This window comes from Zootoca vivipara, chromosome 13 (assembly GCF_965207765.1).
Source record: "Zootoca vivipara chromosome 13, rZooViv2.hap1.1, whole genome shotgun sequence".
Lineage (NCBI taxonomy): Eukaryota > Metazoa > Chordata > Lepidosauria > Squamata > Lacertidae > Zootoca > Zootoca vivipara.
The window spans coordinates 40,862,996-40,882,811 of record NC_142596.1 but is presented as its reverse complement, the minus strand read 5'-3'; the positions used below and the strand labels follow the sequence as shown (position 1 = coordinate 40,882,811).

At 47.2% G+C, this 19,816-nt stretch overlaps 1 protein-coding gene across 1 annotated transcript; it reads right to left on the bottom strand.

Moving 5' to 3' along the window:
- Positions 1-14,091: 14,091 nt before the first annotated feature.
- On the bottom strand, positions 14,092-18,326 carry LOC118093130 (melanin-concentrating hormone receptor 1-like). Its single transcript, XM_088656730.1, has 2 exons — positions 18,024-18,326; positions 14,092-16,231 (listed from the first exon to the last, which is right to left on the bottom strand). The coding sequence occupies exons 1-2, from the start codon at positions 18,106-18,108 to the stop codon at positions 15,234-15,236; spliced, it is 1,083 nt and encodes a 360-aa protein (XP_088512856.1). The 5' UTR covers positions 18,109-18,326; the 3' UTR covers positions 14,092-15,233.
- Positions 18,327-19,816: the final 1,490 nt, after the last annotated feature.

Genomic DNA, 19,816 nt, shown 5'->3' with positions numbered 1-19,816 from the left:
TGATTGTGTGAATCATCGGATGGTGCTTTAGAGCAGGGCAGACTGTTTATCCATCAAGCTCAGCACGGTCTGCTCTGTTAGTGGTTCTTCAGGCCTGCAGGTAGTGGTGGCTGGTGTCCATTGGGATGGGTAGGGCAAAAGGCAAGGAGACTAACAGCATGTGAAGCCACAGCCAATGACGGGCAATGATTGTCTGTAACAGCTGGGGTAGCTCAGTTGGCAGAGCATGAGACTCTCAATCTCAGGGTCGTGAGTTTGAGCCCCTCATTGGGCAAAAAGATTCCTGCATTGCAGGGGCTTGAACTAGATGACCCTTGACTTAAAATTTACAGCATGCTGTGTGCTGAAGGAGAACTATATGAAAATGATGTATCGGTGGTATTTAACACCTGTATGAAATTAGCAAAGATGTATACTGTAGAACTGCCTCAAATGTATGTTGGAAATGTAAGACGAAGGAAGGTACGTTCTACCCACATGTGCTGGACATGCAAGATAACAAAAGCATTCTGGGAGATGATATAAAATGAGTTGAAAAAATGTTTAAAATAACGTTTGTGAAAAAGCGGAGGCTTTTTCATTAGGAATTTTAGGTGCAGAGATACCAAAGGAGCAGAAACGACTATTTATGTATGCGATGACAGCAGAGCAGATACTACTGGCCCAGAGATGGAAAGAAGATAAAGTCCCAACCAGGGATGAATGGCTGATGAAGATGATGGACTATGCTGAAATGGCAAAAATGACTGGGAAAATCAGAAACCAGGAAGAGAGGACCTTTACGAAGGAATGGGGGAAATTCACAACGTACTTAAGAGAACACTGTAAACAACTAAAAACTTTGGCAGGATTTGAGTAACACCAAGGGCGTACCCACCATTCGGCAAGTTAGGGCAGCTGCCCTACTCTAGAAGCAGGGCTGGTGGGCAGAGGCGGAGCACAGCCCGGCGGAGCGCGAGTTCGCCATTCCCGCCGCACCGCGCCGCACCCTCCCTCCAGCTCCCCGGCGCACCCTCAGGCAAGGCCAAGCGCGGCGGGGAACCAGGGAGCGCGGCGCGGCGGGCGGGAACGCTGAACTTGCGCTCCGCTGGGCTGGGCTCCACCTCCGCCCACCAGCCCTGCTTCTAGGGAGGGGCACAGCCCGGCGGAGCGCGAGTTCGCTGTTCCCGCCCACTTTGTGGCCCCTCCCCTTCCGTGCCTTGGCCCCTCCCCTTGCCCCCCCCTAGTTTTGATCCTGGGTACGCCCATGAGTAACACTTGTAATGTACTAAAAACCAAGGTAAAAATGGATTATTTAAGAAAAACAGAGAAAATATATGAAGCAATGGGGGAAAAAATGTAAATGGTAACCATGGAAGGATGGAGGGGGGTCTAAGGCAGTGTTTCCCAACCTTGTGCCTCCAGCTGTTTTTAGACTACAATTCCCATCATTCCTGACCACTGGTCTTGCTAGCTAGGGATGATGAGAATTGTAGTCTCAAAACATCTGGAGGCACAAGGTTGGGAAACACTGGTCTAAGGATTCAGGGAATCCTAAATGAGGATGAGGATGTTTAATGTTTGAATTTAAATGTGCAATGTAAAACTTAATAAAAAAGTTACAGGTAGGTAGCCGTGTTGGTCTGAGTCGAAGCAAAATAAAAAAATTCCTTCAGTAGCACCTTAAAGACCACCTAAGTTTTTTTTTGGTATGAGCTTTCGTGTGCATGCACACTTCTTCAGATACACTTGAAACAGAAGAGTCAGACCCTTATGTATATACGGGGGGGGGAATGGGTGATGGGCTGATGGGAGTGGTAAACCTGTAGATGGCTGTTAACGACTGCTGATGACTGCAATTGGTCCTGCGGGGGAAAAGCAAGGGCTGAGGTGCTAAAGAAAGCTTGATCATGCATAATGAGATAAGAATCCTATGTCTTTGTTCATCCCAGGTGGCTCCATGGTTTTAAGCTTGGTAATGAGTTCCAAACCCAGATGCCAGCTTTGCTGCCACATACACCCGGACAACATCATTACTGGCCCCAACAACATCCAACATACCATCTCAGGACTATTTAATTGCTCATCTTCTAACATTGTGTATGCCATCAAATGCCAACAGTGCCCTTCAGCTCTCTATATTGGACAAACAGGCCAAACCCTACGCCAAAGGATAAATGGACATAAATCTGACATCAGGAACCACAAGACAGAGAAACCAGTAGGAGAACACTTCAGTCTCCCAGGACATTCTATACAAGACCTCAAAGCAGCTGTTTTATTACAGAAAAATTTCAGGAACAGACTGGAAAGAGAAGTTGCTGAATTGGAACTCATTATCAAGCTTAAAACCATGGAGCCACCTGGGATGAACAAAGACATAGGATTCTTATCTCATTATGCATGATCAAGCTTTCTTTAGCACCTCAGCCCTTGCTTTTCCCCTGCAGGACCAATTGCAGTCATCAGGAGTCGTTAACAGCCATCTACAGGTTTACCACTCCCATCAGCCCATCACCCATTCCCACCCACCCCCACCACCCTCTGTATATACATAAGGGTCTGGCTCTTCTGTTTCAAGTGTATCTGAAGAAGTGTGCATGCACACGAAAGCTCATACCAAAAAAAAAACTTAGTTGGTCTTTAAGGTGCTACTGAAGGAATTTTTTTATTTAATAAAAAAGATTATACAAAAAACAACTAGATTACCCCTTTGGTCTCTCCCAACTCTACAATTTTATGAGTCTGAGTTTCACTATGAGGAAAATGCAGGCTTCTGCTTTGGGGTGAAATGAATAAAAAATCTAATGAATGCATTGCTCCAAAATGTTTGGCAAAAACTACATGAGGAAGGAGTATTTTCCAAATTGGTCTTCTTCACCCTGGTGCCCTCTAGATGTTTTGGAATGCAACTCCCATCAGCCCTCGCAGCAGGGGAAGGCTGTTTTAAAGGTTGAGTTGGTGCTCAGGAAAAAATGTGAGCTATATTATGTTGCTCCCCTCAAGCGCAAGGGGGAAGCTAATGCAGGCAGTTGATGCCCCTTGGTCTTTGGACTGTCAAATTCTTCCCAAGTAGCTTCACACATAGCTGAAATGGCTTGGCCATCATCCAGGATTAGTGATGGCATACCTGTGTGCTAGCTTGAGGCTGCAATGTCCAGGTGAATAATGGTGTGGTACCTCATGGCAGGGCTGGAAAGATTCAAATATAAAGAGAATTCAAGCATCAAGTTGCCCAAAGGTCTCAAATTGCCTGGTAGATCTCCCTCAGGAGGGAGTTATAAAGTGAAGATCCCACATGGGGGAAGGGGTGTCTTTCTTTCTGTTTAGGTAAGGGTCTAAACCAGGCTTCCTCAAACTCGGCCCTCCAGATGTTTTTCGCCTACAACTCCCATGATCCCTAGCTAGCAGGACCAGTGCTCAGGGATGGTGGGAACTGTAGTCTCAAAACATCTGGAGGGCCGAGTTTGGGGAAGGCTGGTTTAAACCACTGAGTCTCTTGGGCTTGCTGATCAGAAGGTCGGCGGTTCAAATCCCTGTGACGGCGGGAGCTCCTGTTGCTCTGTCCCAGCTCCTGCCAACCTAGCAGTTTGAAAGCATGCTAGCGCACGTAGATAAATAGGTACCACTGCGGCAGGAAGGTAAATGGCGTTTCTGTGCACTGCTCTGGTTTCCGTCACTGTGTTCCGTTGCACCAGAAGCGGTTTAGTCATGCTGGCCACATGACCCAGAAAGCTGTCTGCGGACAAATGCCAGCTCCTTGGCCTGAAAGCGAGATGAGCGCCGCAACCCCATAGTCGCCTTTGACTGGATGAAACGATCCAGGAGTCCTTTACCTTTTTATTTTTTTTACCTTCGGTAAGGACAAGACCTGGCACCAACAGGTGGCATCCATGGGCAACTACCTAAACCCCAGTGCAATGTAAGGACCCAGTTCATTGGGTGACTACTCTGGGCCTCATGGCTGGGTTGGAGAAACACCCACCAATTTAATTTCCCAAGTGATCTGGAGGGATACTATGGAAGGGGGCACTGTGGGAAATTAAATGGGAGTTTGCTGTGGCAGCACCAGATGACTCGCCAATGGTAGGGGAGTATCCTTTGAAACTTTTGGATCTTTTGCCATGCAGTTCTCGAACCCAAAAGCCCAAACCCCCAGTAAGTTATAACCAATGCTTTTCCTACTCAGAGTAGACTCATTGGATTTAATAGGCATGATTCACTTAGTTTCACTCATTTCAAGGGGTCCATTCTTGAGCATGATTCGGTTGAATACAGTCCCATGTATGTTAGGGAAGATTGTGTATAAGGTAAAGGTAAAGGTAAAGTCCCCCTGACCATTAGGTCCAGTCGTGACCGACTCTGGGGTTGCGCGCTCATCTCGCATTATTGGCCGAGGGAGCCGGCGTACAGCTTCCAGGTCATGTGGCCAGCATGACAAAGCCGCTTCTGGCAAACCAGAGCAGCACATGGAAATGCCGTTTACCTTCCCATTTACGTTAGGAGAATGCACATAAAAATGGGCATGAATTTTCAGAGTTTTTTTTTATTAATTGCAAACAGAGGTGGAAATGGTGCAAACTGAACTTGAGATGGAAAAAAATTAGAAACCAAGGACTCCGCTATATAGCTGCAAATATAAAGTTTTAAGTGTGTTTTAAGTGCATTATACAAATGGGACACTAGATGGTGCTGATGGGCTAACGGCAAATTCCATATAAATTTTAAAACGCTTTTCACAGCGTTTTTAGTATCTGTGTAGATTTGGCCCAAAAATCATAGATTTATCCTAAACAATGAGGCTGGAAAAAAATGGCTGCATCGAGTGCTCACCCTACTCAAAGCAGACACCTTGAAATCAATGGACATATTCACTTAGGACGGTTCATTAATTCCAGCATGTCTACCCTGAGTAGAATGTAGTCAGAGTGGCACCGCGGGGCTTGTCAGCACCTTGGCGCAATTCTGTGCTGCAAAATTCCCCTTTCCTGTCTTACCTGACTCTCTCACTAATCGCCCACCTCCTTTCTCCTGTATATAGAAGTCCCTTTGAACCAGACAAGCATTTCATCTTGAGAAGGGGTGTGGGTGGAATGCCTGATGCTCTGTTACCTTCCTTGCACTTCTGATTAGGCCCTTGAGTTCTCTGTCTTCTGTCGGGGGACTTTTATTGCCAGGCCTGCGGTTTGATGCTGAAGCCTTTTCTCTTTGCATAATTCAGAGGATCAGTCGCTTTTGGATTGGCCTTTGATGTTCCCCTGCAGGCTGAGCATGGCTTCTTTTCCAAAGATAACACCGTTTCTGGTAACCCTTTCAATGCGCATGTACAGGTGAAACTCGGAAAATTAGAATATCGTCGAAAAGTGCATTTATTTCAGTAATGCAACTTAAAAGGTGAAACCAATATATGAGATAGATGCAGGACATGCAAAACAAGATATGCCAAGACTTTATTTGTTGTAATTGTAATTATTTGTCGTTTGTAAAAATTAAAAGAAAAATAATAAAATAATAAGTTGCATTAGTGAACTAAATGCACTTTTCGACGATATTCTAATTTTCCGAGTTTCACCTGTACACACATGCGCTCCCATGGGCCATGTCGCTATTATGCAGCCTCAAAATCCAATAAAATGCAGTGGTTCGGTGTAGGCAATAATAAAGTATGCTTCCTCCAAGGAACTCAGGGTGGTGTATCCTTGTCTCCTTTTTGTCTTCACAACTATCCTGATAGATGTTAGTTTGGTGTTCCCATACTGTCTTTGGACTACAATTCCCATCATCCCTGACCACTGGACCTGCTAACTAGGGATGGTGGGAGTTGTAGTCCAAAAACCGCTGGGGACCCAAGTTTGTGAAACACTGGTTTAGAGAAAAGATGAGTGAGGGACAAACTGATATGAGTTTATAAAATTATGGCAGGCTCTCCAAGTGTACCTATTTTCCAGGGACGTCCCTGATTTAGAGAAGCCGTCCCAGTTTCTGATTTGATCCCGGAATGTCCCGCTTTTCCTTAGGGCGCAGGCTGGGTGGCACAGGGCTCCAGGGCGCCGGGCCGCCAGGGGGGTGCGCGCTGTGCGCAGCGCCCGCCAGACAGCCGCGCTGAGAAACGGGGCGGGGGGGCGCACCGGAGGGATCACCGCACCACGGCACCAGGGTGCCAGATATGCTTAAAACAGCCCTGTTAGGGCGTCCCTATTTTCATTGGAGAAATGTTGGACGGTATGGAGTTCTCCATATCAATTGGAGAAATATTGGAGGGTATGGAGTTTTAAACAACCTCAGATATGCAGATGACACAACCTTGATGGCAGAAAGTGAGGAGGAATTGAAGAACCTTTTAATGAGGGTGAAAGAGGAGAGCGCAAAATATGGTCTGAAGCTCAACATCAAAATAACTAAGATCATGGCCACTGGTCCCATCACCTCCTGGCAAATAGAAGGGGAAGAAATGGAGGCAGTGAGAGATTTTACTTTCTTGGGTTCCATGATCACTGCAGATGGTGACAGCAGTCATGAAATTAAAAGACACCTGCTTCTTGGGAGAAAAGCAACGACAAACCTAGACAGCATATTAAAAAGCAGAGACATCACCTTGCCGACAAAGGTCCGTATAGTTAAAGCTATGGTTTTCCCAGTAATAATGTATGGAAGTGAGAGCTGGACCATAAAGAAGGCTGATCGCCAAAGAATTGATGCTTTTGAATTATGGTGCTGGAGAAGACTCTTGAGAGTCCCATGGACTGCAAGAAGATCAAACCTATCCATTCTGAAGGAAATCAGCCCTAAGTGCTCACTGGAAGGACAGATCCTGAAGCTGAGGCTTCAATACTTTGGCCACCTCATAAGAAGAGAAGACTCCCTGATGTTGGGAAAGATTGAGGGCACAAGGAGAAGGGGACGACAGAGGACGAGATGGTTGGACAGTGTTCTTGAAGCTACGAACATGAGTCTGACCAAACTGCAGGAGGCAGTGGAAGACAGGAATGCCTGGCTTGCTCTGGTCCATGGGGTCATGAAGAGTTGGACACGACTCAACGACTAAACAACAACAGCTTGTAAAGAAGCTGGTAAAATGTGGGCTAGACAATGCTACCATTCAGTGGATTTGTAACTGGCTTACTGACCGAACCCAAAGGGTGCTCATCAATGGCTCCTCCTCATCCTGGAGAGTAGTGACTAGTGGGGTGCCACAGGGTTCTGTCTTGGGCCCAGTCTTGTTCAACATCTTTATCAATGACTTGGATGATGGGCTTGAGGGCATCCTGAGCAAGTTTGCAGATGACACCAAATTGGGATGGGTGGCTAACACCCCAGAGGACAGGATCACACTTCAGAATGACCTTAACAGATTAGACAACTGGGCCAAAGCAAACAAGATGAATTTTAACAAGGAGAAATGTAAAGTACTACACTTGGGCAAAAAAAATGAAAGGCACAAATACAGGATGGGAGACACCTGGCTTGAGAGCAGTACATGTGAAAAGGATCTAGGAGTCTTGGTAGACCACAAACTTGACATGAGTCAGCAGTGTGATGCAGCAGCTAAAAAAGCCAATGCAATTCTGGGCTGCATCAATAGGAGTATAGCATCTAGATCAAGGGAAGTAATAGTACCACTGTATTCTGCTCTGGTCAGACCTCATCTGGAGTACTGTGTCCAGTTCTGGGCACCACAGTTCAAGAAGGATACTGATAAGCTGGAACGTGTCCAGAAGAGGGCAACCAAAATGGTCAAAGGCCTGGAAACGATGCCTTATGAGGAACGGCTTAGGGAGCTGGGTATGTTTAGCCTGGAGAAGAGAAGGTTAAGGGGTGATATGATAACCATGTTCAAATATATAAAAGGATGTCATATAGAGGAGGGAGAAAGGTTGTTTTCTGCTGCTCCAGAGAAGTGGACACGGAGCAACGGATTCAAACTACAAGAAAGAAAATTCCACCTAAACATTAGGAAGAACTTCCTGACAGTAAGAGCTGTTCGGCAGTGGAATTTGCTGCCAAGGAGAGTGGTGGAGTCTCCTTCTTTGGAGGTCTTTAAGCAGAGGCTTGACAGCCATCTGTCAGGAATGCTTTGATGGTGTTTCCTGCTTGGCAGGGGGTTGGACTGGATGGCCCTTGTGGTCTCTTCCAACTCTATGATTCTATGATTCTATGATTCTAACAACAACAACAAATGAAGTTATCCAACCCCCAAGCCGTGTGAAGGTATAGGGAGGTGTTTTTTTTATGTTTAATGTTTTATTGTGTTTTTATATATGTTGGAAGCTACCCAGAGTGGCTGGGGCAACCCAGTAAGATGTGTGGGGTATACATAGTAAAATTGCCATTATGTAATGGGATGTCCCTATTAAAATGTCGGAGGGTATGCTATGGATGGCATGGGGAAAGGTTTTGTCTCTTTCTCATAACTCTAGAACTTTTGGGCAGCAAAAGAAGCTGAATATGGAAAGATTTGTGAAAGCTTGGAAGAAGGGGGCTGCCTCATTTCGCCTGTTAGAGTCAGCCCTGTCAAATCACATCTGCGTCAGTCCTAATGCTGTGGCTATAGGTGTGCCCCAGTAATCCCATTCCCTCTATGCAACAAATAAAGATGTGATCCACCAGGATCCACTAAAGAAGCAGTGGTTCAAATCTGAGCAAATAAAGAGTGATTCACAGCAAACAGGAACCTAACTCCCTCAGCTTAGCTAAGACCTCTAAGATTCTTAGCTCAGTGGCAGCCACCAGCTCAATTTGAAACCAAAATGTTGCTACTAAACTGTTGTTTTGATTTTTACAGAGAAGACATTCTGGCTTTGCAGAAGAAGATTTGACCTTCCTTGTGATATAAGTGAATTTCTCAGGGATTCTGTCTTTCTGGTGTATCAGAGCGGTGAATCTCAGGGGAGCAGAGGCGTCGGTCTGTGGCAACCAAACCAACAAAGAATATTGGGGCACCTTAAAGAACCACGTTATCAGAACCACCATGTTTAGCTGCACAGGGTCCCTCTCTCACCTGGTGGATTGAACATACAGAGAAGTGCAGGATGCAAATAGTGGGGCCATTTATCTGAGCTTTTGTTTATCACAAATATTTGTCTACCACAATTTCATAACCTCAAAGCATATTACAGCTGTGATAAGACAATGGAAAACACATAAAGATTAAAATAGATCACCAGCTGATGATAGAAATGTCACAGACTCACTGCCACCCCTTAATTTCATGGCCTAACATTTTACAATTTTTAATCTGTCTCTCTACTTTTTGCAGGGTGTCAATCTTGCAATTCCATTGACAGGTGCAAAAGACCCTTCTGCCTGTACATGCCTCTTCAACCACTGGAATATTTTAACCATTCCTGCAATCCTAGTGAAAAGAAGTCTTTAATGCAACGGCTGTTCCGTTTGCTTGTTAGGGCAGAGGATTAGGGTTGTTATAATGGGCTAATGGTCTTAGCACTGGCATTCTCTGCCCTTTCCCCTATAAGCCATTTAAACTGGCGTACCTGGATTTAAGCCAATTTACTTTTCGCAGGCAAGTCAACAGCACCAGACTGGAATGCAAGCAAGGGCCATACTTAGGCTTAATCGGTTTTTGGAACAAGCTGTATGGGAAGATAGGAGAAGAAAGCTCCCTAGCTCCTGTCAGGAATCAATCAATAGCTTTTAACAGCTCGTTGTCATTTTCTAAGTGGAAGTTGTTGAGTTTTTGTTGTTAGAAAATCTATTGGGGGAAATTGGAGTTTGATTCAGAGTTTTTTATATAGGCAAGCTAAGGAACAGAGCTTTTATACTATCCGTGCACCATTGGCACACATAAGAGGTTGGGGAAACATTTTCTATTGATCAAAACTTTGGCTCTCTTGCATCATAAGAACCCTATTGCATCAGGCCAATAGCCCATCTAGTCCAGCATCTTTTACTCACAGTAACTGATCAGATGCTTATGGGAAGCCCGCAAGGAAGCCCTAAATTCAACAACACTCCACCTGCCTCAGATTGCCAGCAGCTGGCATTCAGAGACATATTGCCTCTGATAGCGGAGGTAGGACCAGTGCCGTAGTAATGGGGGCGGGGGGGTGCCGCCCCAGGCGGCAGGCTAGGGGGGGTGGCAGGCTGGACAGGGGTGATCACCTCCGACGGCCGCCGCCGCCACCATCGAGGAGAAGCCCCCATGTCCTGGCTGCAGGGGCATAGCCACCTGCCACGCGGCGCCGCAGCAAACCCCACAAGCAGAGCCGTCTTTCCTACTGGCGCCCCAGCAAGTGGGGGAGCTGTGTGGAGCAAGCGCCCCTCGCCACCCACGTGGAGGCGAGGCCGGGGTGCGCTGCAGAAAGAGCTCCAGCGGCTTCCGAGCACAGCTCCTCCACTGTGTCTCCTCCCTGCCAGAGGAACCGCCCTCCGCCGGCAGTGCGGCCCTCTCTCACTGACACGTACTTGCCCCCTCCCCCAAATCAGGGGTGCAGGCTCCTGGGGGGCGGAGGTACTTCCCCCCAAAGTTTTTAAGCATTGACCCCTCAATGTCGTTTGGGGCTCAAGTCACAGCAAGACAAGATGTGGGACCACACCTTGGTTGGCACATACATAACATTCCTGGATATGCCAACGTTTACTGCCCAGATCTCAGGTGTCCTTCTGTATCCCTCAAAGCTGTTTCATCGTTTGGCTGATGCATTCTGCCAAATATTTTGCATCTGAATTTAGCAATGCAGGTGCTGTATTGCTGTATACTTAATCTCTGTGCGTTTCATGAAGGTTAGCATTCTGTTGACTGTGAAAGAAATTGTCCGTCGCAGCTTGCAAAGGCAGAGGTACGCCGGACATGATGGAAATAGCACAGAGATCTCAGAGCTCATTTTCTGGGAGCCCTTTCAGGAGCAAGAGCTGGCTGAACCCTGACTGATATTATTTGTGATCTGTTGGCAGGCCATGATAAAACCAAGGTGGTTGTGTTTGCAATAGCGGCTCCAAAAAAATTCCTGTGATTTTCTAAAGACTTCCACTGTGGGCTGCAAAGAGGACCACCCACAACATAGTATATTGATGTTGTTGTTAATTTCAGTTTCTCTTGACGGTTATCACTGTCATATATTATTAGTGTGATTATTAGTGCTATATTTTGTCCCACCTTCCCTTGTGTTTTTCGTAGCAGGAATTTAGATTTCCTACCCATTTGTGATTGTAGGTACTTGTTCTATACGCATGCGTTGTAAGGGCCATCATGTCACAGATAAATATAATCGCTCAATTCCCAGTGGCATTTGAAGAAAAGCATTGGCTTTGGGAGTTTTCGATGAAAGTGTCTCTTAAATTAATTGCAGGCTGCAAGAATGAAAATGTTCAAAGTGCCCTTTTGCTTTTTTTTGTTTTGTTTTTAGCAGCTGCGTTGTATATATATATATGGAAGTGAAAGGATTTTTTTTTTTAAAAAAAATTGTTATTCCAGTCACGTCTGCAAAGAGAGTTTCACAATTCTGCAGACAATGGAAGATCTGGGTTCACCTGTTTTAACAGGGTCCAGACAGGATGAGCTAGATGACAAGATCTTTCCCCAAAGATCTTTAGTCTTAACAGCCATCATGACTGAACATCAGATGCTTAAGTGGTTCCAGTCTGGTGTGTAGGAAGAGAAGCTTATCAGTATATAGTGGTACCTCGATTTACGAATGACTCGACGTACAAATGTTTCAAGTTACGAACGGAGCTCCGTCCGCCATTTTGGATGCGGCGCAAATAGGATTTTTTCGACTTACGAATTTTTAATAGGGGTTGCCAGGGCCGTCTTAAGCCCATCCAGCGTCCTGGCGCTAGGTCCCTCCAGCGCCCCCCTCCAGAGCCTCTCCAAGGGCCCGGGAGTGCCAAGCGGACCACAGCAGCAGCAGGAGGCCACCTCCGAGGACTCCGCGCTGCGCCTCCTTCTCGTTTCCCCAGCGCTGGGTTCCGCTCAGTCAAGCTTCGCCACCAGCGCACACACTGCGGGACCAGCAAGAGCTGCTTGGGCGCTGTGTGCGCGCTGGTGGCGAAGCTCGACTGAGTGAAACCCAGTGCTGGGGAAACGAGAAGGAGGCGCAGCGTGGAGTCCTCAGAGAAAGAGAGAGATGCGGCGCAGCCTCTCAACTAGTGAAGTGCAGTCCTGGCCAGATCGCCGGAACCCTGCGCTCACTTGGCGCCCTTCCAGCGCCCTTCCAGCGCCCGGCGCCGTGGTTCTCCGCGCCACTAGCCTCTATGGCTAGGACGGGCCTGGGGGTTGCAATACGAAGGTCTGTTCGGAACGGATTAAATTTGTAAGCCGAGGTACCACTGTAACTGCCTAAGACTGGGATGAGGGATCCCGTGACAGTAAATTGGCTGAGGGACTGACAAAGGTTTATTTATTGATCACATTTATGTCTCACCTTCTCTCTATTTGCTCAAGGTGGAACTCGGTGTTCTCCATCTCCTCATTTATTTCATTTCCTCTTCATTTCATTTCGCTTCGCTTCACTTTTAGTTTGTATACCGCCTTTTTTTATGTCACTATCCCCAAGGCTTTTACAAGCTGAATAAACAACAAAGATCACACACCCCTTGCAACAATCGGATGCAATACAAAAATGTCATAATAAAAAAGCATAACTTTAAAATAAACAGCTTATGTCAAATAAAGTACAACTTAATAATCCTTGAAAATATAATAGTACACATAAAAAATAAATATCAGCAAATAATAAACAGAAATTCATTCTTAACAATTACAATAAATAATTTCTAAACCAGGCATCCCCAAACTGCGGCCCTTCAGATGTTTTGGCCTACAACTCCCATGATCCCTAGCTAACAGGACCAGTGGTCAGGGATGATGGGAATTGTAGTCCAAAACATCTGGAGGGCCGAAGTTTGGGGGTGCCTGTTCTAAACTATGATCGATAAAAATAACAGAAAGTCACAGTTCATAAAACAACACAGTGCAAATTGAGAAGCAAAGTTGCACAAAATTATTTTTAAAAAAATATCCCTGAACTCTTCTTCTCTCTTCCCAGCTGTTCTTCTGCCTGTCAGGGTTGGGAAAGGCTCCTGGAGGGTGCAGCAAGGCAGGTGGAAAAAGCCTTTGCCTGGCGGCCAGCACAATGTCTCTCTTCCCCTGGCCTTCCCCTCACCTTCATTGCTCTGTCCACTTTTTCCTCAGACCCTGCCCACCACGGGCATATGACCTTTGGAAGTTTGACCAAAAGGGAATGTGGCCATCAGTCTGAAAAAGGTTTGCCATTCCTACTACAACTTATAAACTTATCTCCCGCTTGGACTACTGCAACACGCTCTATGTGGGGCTACCTTTGAAGGTGACCCAGAAACTACAACTAATCCAAAATGCGGCAGCTAGATTGGTGACCGGGAGTGCCCACCAAGACCGTATAACACCGGTCCTGAAAACCTACATTGGCTCCCAGTACATTTCTGAGCACAATTCAAAGTGTTGGTGCTGACCTTTAAAGCCCTAAACGGCCTTGGCCCAATATACCTGAAGTAGCATCTCTACCCCCATCGTTAGCCCGGACACTGAGGTCCAGCTCCGAGGGCCTTCTGGGGGTTCCCTCCCTGCGAGAAGTGAGGTTACAGGGAACCAGGCAGAGGGCCTTCTCGGTAGTGGCACACCTTTCCATCAGATGTCAAAGAAATAAACAACTACCTGACATTTAGAAGACATCTTAAGGCAGCCCTTCTTAGAGAGAAAAGAGAGAGAGAATCTGCATTGCAATTTGTTTACTATTCTATTCCTTCTAGGGAGGGAGAGATGAGAAATGCATTTGGTTTCACCAATCTTCTCACAATAGCTCTGATATCAAAAAGGCTGTTGCATTTCATCCCAGAAACATTTCTGCGGCAGCCTGCCATCCGCTGAACCAAGGATGTTTTGTGTTTCTTCCCCCGCTCCCTTCAATCTTTTAATAAAGAACCAAAGTTTCAAACACTCGGAAAAATAAAAAAGAACCTTCACAGAGAGGGCTGTGGAAATTAAATGAATGCTTTTATGTAGGCAGTGGATTAAACCCAATCTTCTAGAAAAGGTTTAAATTAATATGTATGCATCGGCTCAGAACCCAAGACATGGCAAGTTCCTATATTCTTGGAAATTTAAGCTGCTCACACAATCCACACTGAATATTCTCTTTATTCAAAACTTTTCAAGGACACGGTTCAAATGAGCTGAAATACCTCCTGCACATCACGCCAAGCTTGAAGTGAAACCAAACAAAATTAAATTGTTGTGTAGCAGGTTCAAGTTGCAATCATTCAGTTGGTCAAAAAACCAATACAGGTAAACTCATATACTTAGTGTTAAAGAATATATAACAGGGTTCTCTAAATACGTTGTTAATGAATGGCACACATCCCAACCCACTTCAAAAAAGAAAAAGAGATTTTCAGATTGGTTCTCTAAATACGTTGTTAATGAATGGCACACATCCCAACTCACTTCAAAAAAGAAAAAGAAAAAGATTTTCAGATTTAGCCAACTTTAGGAAGTGTGTGTGTGTGTGTGTGTGTGTGTGTGTGTGTGTGTTTACAAGCTGGACACAACCCTTCAACAGCCTTGTGTGGGGCATGATAGAATCTATTAACAGGGAAGAAGGTCTTAGCATTCGGGGTCGGAGAGAACCCTGGCTGGCTTGTAGCCAATCCTAGCAGACCTGTTCAAATGAATGGGCATGCCTAGCCTAACTTAGGTTTATCCCAGTAGTTCCCTGTTTGAAGCCCTAGAGAGCTGCTGACCATAGGCACCAACTCTATGAGACCCTGACCACTTTGCCCCCCAAATTGACACTTCCAAGCTGCCCCAGCCTCCTCCTCCACGGCGTGAAAGCACAGTAGCCCAACCGCCTCCCAGTCTCCTGGGGTGCCTCCCCTCCCTTCCTCCCCTCAAATGGCCTTGGCCCTGCTCAGCATCTCTGCCTGGTTCCCTGGAACCTCACTTCTCACAATGAGGGAACCACCAAAAGGCCCTCAGAGCTGGACCTCAGTGTCAGGGCTGAACGATGGAGGTGAAGAAGCTCCTTCAGGTATACAAATGCAATCCCTGATCCTTGACAGCCCCTTGCTGCGGCTGATGAGAGCTGCAGTCCCACAATATTTGGAGAGCGCCATGTTGGCTACTCCTGCTGCCGACCCTACTGAGTTAGATGCATAAAGGTGAATGTTCTTCTCTTCTTCTTCTTCCTATCAGCGGACTATCATCAGTCCCTGAGGCTAACTGGACTATGAATGGCAACAAGGCTGCAACATTCTCATCCCTACCTGGCTGAAACAGAGACCAGATGCAACAGAGGCTGCCCAGACTCGCTGGGCTGCCCCCGTGCGCTTTTGACCTGGTTCTGGGTCACCTCCTCCCCGGCATCCGCAGGCCGGACGGAGATGACAATGCGCCTGCGAAAGTTCTGCCCGAGCAAGATGTAGATGAAAGGGTTCAGGCAGCTGTTGGCGTAGCCCAGGCTGATGGCCACATTGTAGGCATAGTAGAACGGGAGGGTAGGCTGAGGCACAGCCAGCTGGACCAGCTGCAGGACGTGGAAAGGGGCCCAGCAGACGAAGAAGGCCAGGCAGATGGCGATGGCGACCCGAGTCACCTTCTTGGTGCGGAGCCTGCTGCACCTCTGCCCGGTCAGGGCTTGCGAGGAGCTTGCCATCCTCAGCAGGATCCTTCTGTAGGCCACGGTGATGAGGGCGAAAGGGATGGCGAAAGCCAGGAAGAACTGGTACAGGGTGTACCAGTAGACGTCCCGCTGAGGGTCCGGCAGGCAGATCCCGCAGCCCAACAAGCCTCCGCCCAAGGGAATGAGCCTTGCGTACATCCACACGGGAGTGATGCTGAGGAAGGAAAGAGCCCAAAGGATGCAGATGGCCGAGATGGCTACAGGGGGCTTCCGGAAGCGTGTGGAAGTGAAGGGGTACACCGTGGCCAGGTAGCGGTCGATGGACATGGCAGTGAGGATGTAGGTGCTGGTGAACTGGCTGTTGGCATCCAGGGCGGTGATGATGGTGCACATGGTTTCTCCAAAGTGCCAAGCGCCGTTGCCGAGCAGCTGGTGGATGAGGAACGGCATGCCCAGGAGGAAGAGCAAGTCCACCATGGATAGGTTGATGATGAAGATGTCCGGGACGCTGCTGGTGGGGCTGGGTTTCTTGAAGACGGCGCAGATCACCATGCTGTTGCCGATGATGCCCAGCAGGCAGATGATGCCAAACAGGGTGGGCATGATGAAGGTAGAGTAGCTTGCGGGGCTGGGGTCGCCTTCCGACAGGGGAGCGGGGAAGGAGAGGAAAGACAGAATAACTTCAAATGATGCTCACATGGCTGTCCACAAAGGGTCAGGCTATCAATGGAGGCTAGGGTGGCTATGCTCTACCCTTCACTGTCAGAGGCTGACTACCAGTTGCTGGGGAAGCACAAGAGAGGAGAGGGCTGGTGAACTCGGGTCCTGTTTGCCGGTTGCCCACAAGTCCCTGGTTGGCCACTGGGACAACAGGATGCTGTTCAAGATGGCTTGATCCAGCAGTCTCTTCTTACCTTGTAGCATTATTTATTAATTTTATATCCCACCCTTCTTCCCGAAGGAGCCCAGAACGGCAAGCCTGTCAATAATAAAACATTACAGCTGCATGCTTCTAGAGACAGCGAAAACCTTCTTTTTAAAATAATAATAACCTATTCCTACAAAACAATGTCAAGGTTGGCCAGAACAGCATCCTTCAGACCATAGAATGTCTGAGCGAACAGGGATGTTTCAAAATCGCACCTGAAAGCTGTTAAATGAGAGAGACAGGTGCACCTCACCTGGGGGGGGGGGCATTCCACAAATGGAATGTCAAGGGTCAGCAACACTTGGGCACACACACCTCGCCCACAGTGGCAGCAGCACCAATAGGGCCTCCCCTGCTGATCTCGGGGCTCAAGGTGGTTGATACAGAGGAAGATGCTCTTGCGGTATCAAACAGCTTATGACATGCATTTTTTTGTGGACTGGGGTCCACTTGGTTAGATGCACAAAGTGTTATCCTCTAGCTTCATTCTGCCTTGTCCCCTCTATGAATTAAGGGCTATTGCAGGGATGGAGGGATGGATGTCCTGGACTCCAACTTCTGTCCTCAGCCATACTGTTTGGGGCTGATGATGGGAGCTGGAGTCCAATGACATGTGAAGGACTACAGGTTCTCCACCCCTGGTTTACAACAAGCTCCCAGCAAAGCAATGTTTTCCAAAGTTGATAAGCACCCTTTTGCAGGGAATGTCTTATTTTTGGTCAATAAAATGAATAAGTATCCAATGTCCCATAAGCCCTCCAGATGTTTTTTCTGACTCTGGTGTCCATCAGCCCCAGCCAGCACAGCCAGTGAGGATGGGAGTGTTATCCTGGCAACATCTGGAGGGCCGCAGGTTCCCCACCCCTGCTAATATCACCTGCCTCCTCTATTGAGCTTTCCTTTGCACATGTCTGGTTTGCACAGAGCCCATTGCACCCATTTGCAGTCACACTAATCTTGCAAAATGTGACTGGAGAGAAGCACCAGAAGAACTCAGAAGGGTCTATACTGTGCTTCTTCCATGGAAAAGGCTTCGGAATAGACACATAGCACATCCTCCTTGCCTCTTATTTACCAAAGCGTTTGGGAGAAAACAGCACCATTTATGTTTGTTACAGCAGGAGAAAGAGCATTTCTCGTGGACACATCGGACCATAACAGTGGTATAAATGTGCAGGAAATGCATGCAGAAGCCTCCGAATTAAAAGAGCTTTGCACACCTAACTAACTCTACATATTCCTATGCCACACAGTTCCAGAGCTGTGGCTGCCTATATAAATGCATACACTAGTTCCTGCACATAGACACACATAATGTTTAATGTGCAGCTATCACCTGCCCCAATTCCCTTTGCAATAAACCTAATGCACACAGACGTTGGTGGGTCTGACATTTGACTCTGACATGGAAAGAGATTCAGACACGAATCCATATAAAGTTCCCACCGAAAAGAATCCCTTCCTCTTGTCTCAAAATATTACGGCTCCCTCCCCTGACTTACCGTTGTGGGAAAAGTTTTGTCCTATCTTGGAGATATTTGGAGTGCTGTCATTCATGCTCACGGTGTGATTCACGTGGAAATCCATCCTTCGGGGAAGGGAAACTGGATCACATCAGCGGTCGGAAGATGCCATGCTTTCATTGCTGTTTCATACGGAAGAATGACAGGAGGGAGGCTGGATCCCCAGGAGAGCCTGTAAAACCAACATTCTCCAAGCGATTCCTTTTGTGCAGCTGGAAGCAGCAGTTTCTCTTGCCGAGTGGATGCGTTCTAAAGCGACTGCAAAGGCAGGGAGCGGTGGTGAAACCAGACTTTGCCTGCTCTCTGCACCACCCTCAGGACAAAACTGACACCAGAGTAGAAAGAAACAGAGTCTAGAATATCATCACTGCAACACCTTTGCAGCAGGCAGATGAAAAGGGGGATCCTGGAAATAAAGGAGAATTTTGCATGTTCATTCCCTCTCCCATGGCATTTCAAGCTACATTTACATAGTGGTGTTGGCATCAGAGAGGTGGGGGAATGTCTTCGACCAACCTCACCTGTATGGCTTTTTCTTGATTTCCCACCCTTGCAACTAGGTTTGGAAACCAAGCCTTATGAGGAACGGTTGAGAGAGTTTTTGCCTGGAGAAGAGAAGACTGAGAGGTGATAAAATAGCCATCTTCAAACATCTGAAGGGCTGTCGTGGGAAGCTGGAGCAAGCTTGTTTTCTGCTGCTCCAGAGGGGAGGACCCGAACCAGTGACTTCAAATAACAATGAAGGAGATTCCAATGAAATGTTAGGAAGAACCTTCTGACAGTGAGAGCTGTTTCACAGTGGAACAGACTGCCTCGGAGCATGGTGGTTTTTAAAGAAAGGTTGGATGGCCATCTGTCAGCAATTCCTTACCTGCGATTTCTGCATTGCAGGGGGGTTGGACTAGATGACCCTTGGAAGTTGGAGATACCTTCCAGCCCTACAATTCTATTATTCTAGCCTATCCATGAAGCTCTCCTCTGTGCATGCACGATTATCTGCACATGTACAATGCCATTTGAAATCTCACACCCCATTTAAGCATGAAGTGAATGTGGCTTAAATTTTCTAGTTGGCTGGTTTGAGAGAGAGAAAATCACTCTTCCTGGTGAGGTAATGGGTCAATAAGGTAGCAAAGGAAGAGGCTCAGTGGCAGAAAACACAGGGGTGACCCCCTCCCTCAACTCACTGGTAGCTAGAAAGACAAAGGCCAGAGCTGTGTGTGTGCAAGCTAGAAGCTAGGGGAAGAAGCAGGCTGAAGCCTGTGGTGGAGAGAGATGCCTGATTTCTGCTCACATCCAAGGCTGTGGCTATGAGAGAAGCAAGACCCTTCATAGGCTCAGGTTGTACATATGTGTAAATGAACCATTTATCATGAAGATATCACAGTCTCTGCTGCCCCTCATTCCAAAGGAAACACAAACCTTGAACCCCTGGAATCTTGCACCCTTCGGAGGTTGGGCTGGCAACCATATTACTTCTTCTTTGGTGAGCACTCATAGCTGAGTAAGATTGTCTTCCATGAACATGGTTTTAACAGTGAGTCCATAAGTGGCTTTGGAGGCCAATTCTGGATCCACACGTCCTTCCTCTGTGGGGACACTGGTTTCCAGGTGGGAGTTCATCACAGTGAGGGTTTGCCAAGCGTCCCTTCCTCTTAGCACATTTCTCCCTTCCGTCCTGAGTTCGGGTGTCTTCAAAGTCCATGACACCGTTGGTAAAGGCTGGTCTCCAATTGGAGCACTCGCAGGCCAGTGTTTCCCAATTGTTGGTG

Excerpts from the sequence above, each read along its gene's own strand:
- LOC118093130 (XM_088656730.1), bottom strand. The coding sequence starts at position 18,108 with ATGGATTTCCACGTGAATCACACCGTGAGCATGAATGACAGCACTCCA. Across the intron at positions 16,232-18,023 it reads ACAAAACTTTTCCCACAACG|GCGACCCCAGCCCCGCAAGC; the intron begins GTAAGTCAGGGG and ends CCCTGTCGGAAG.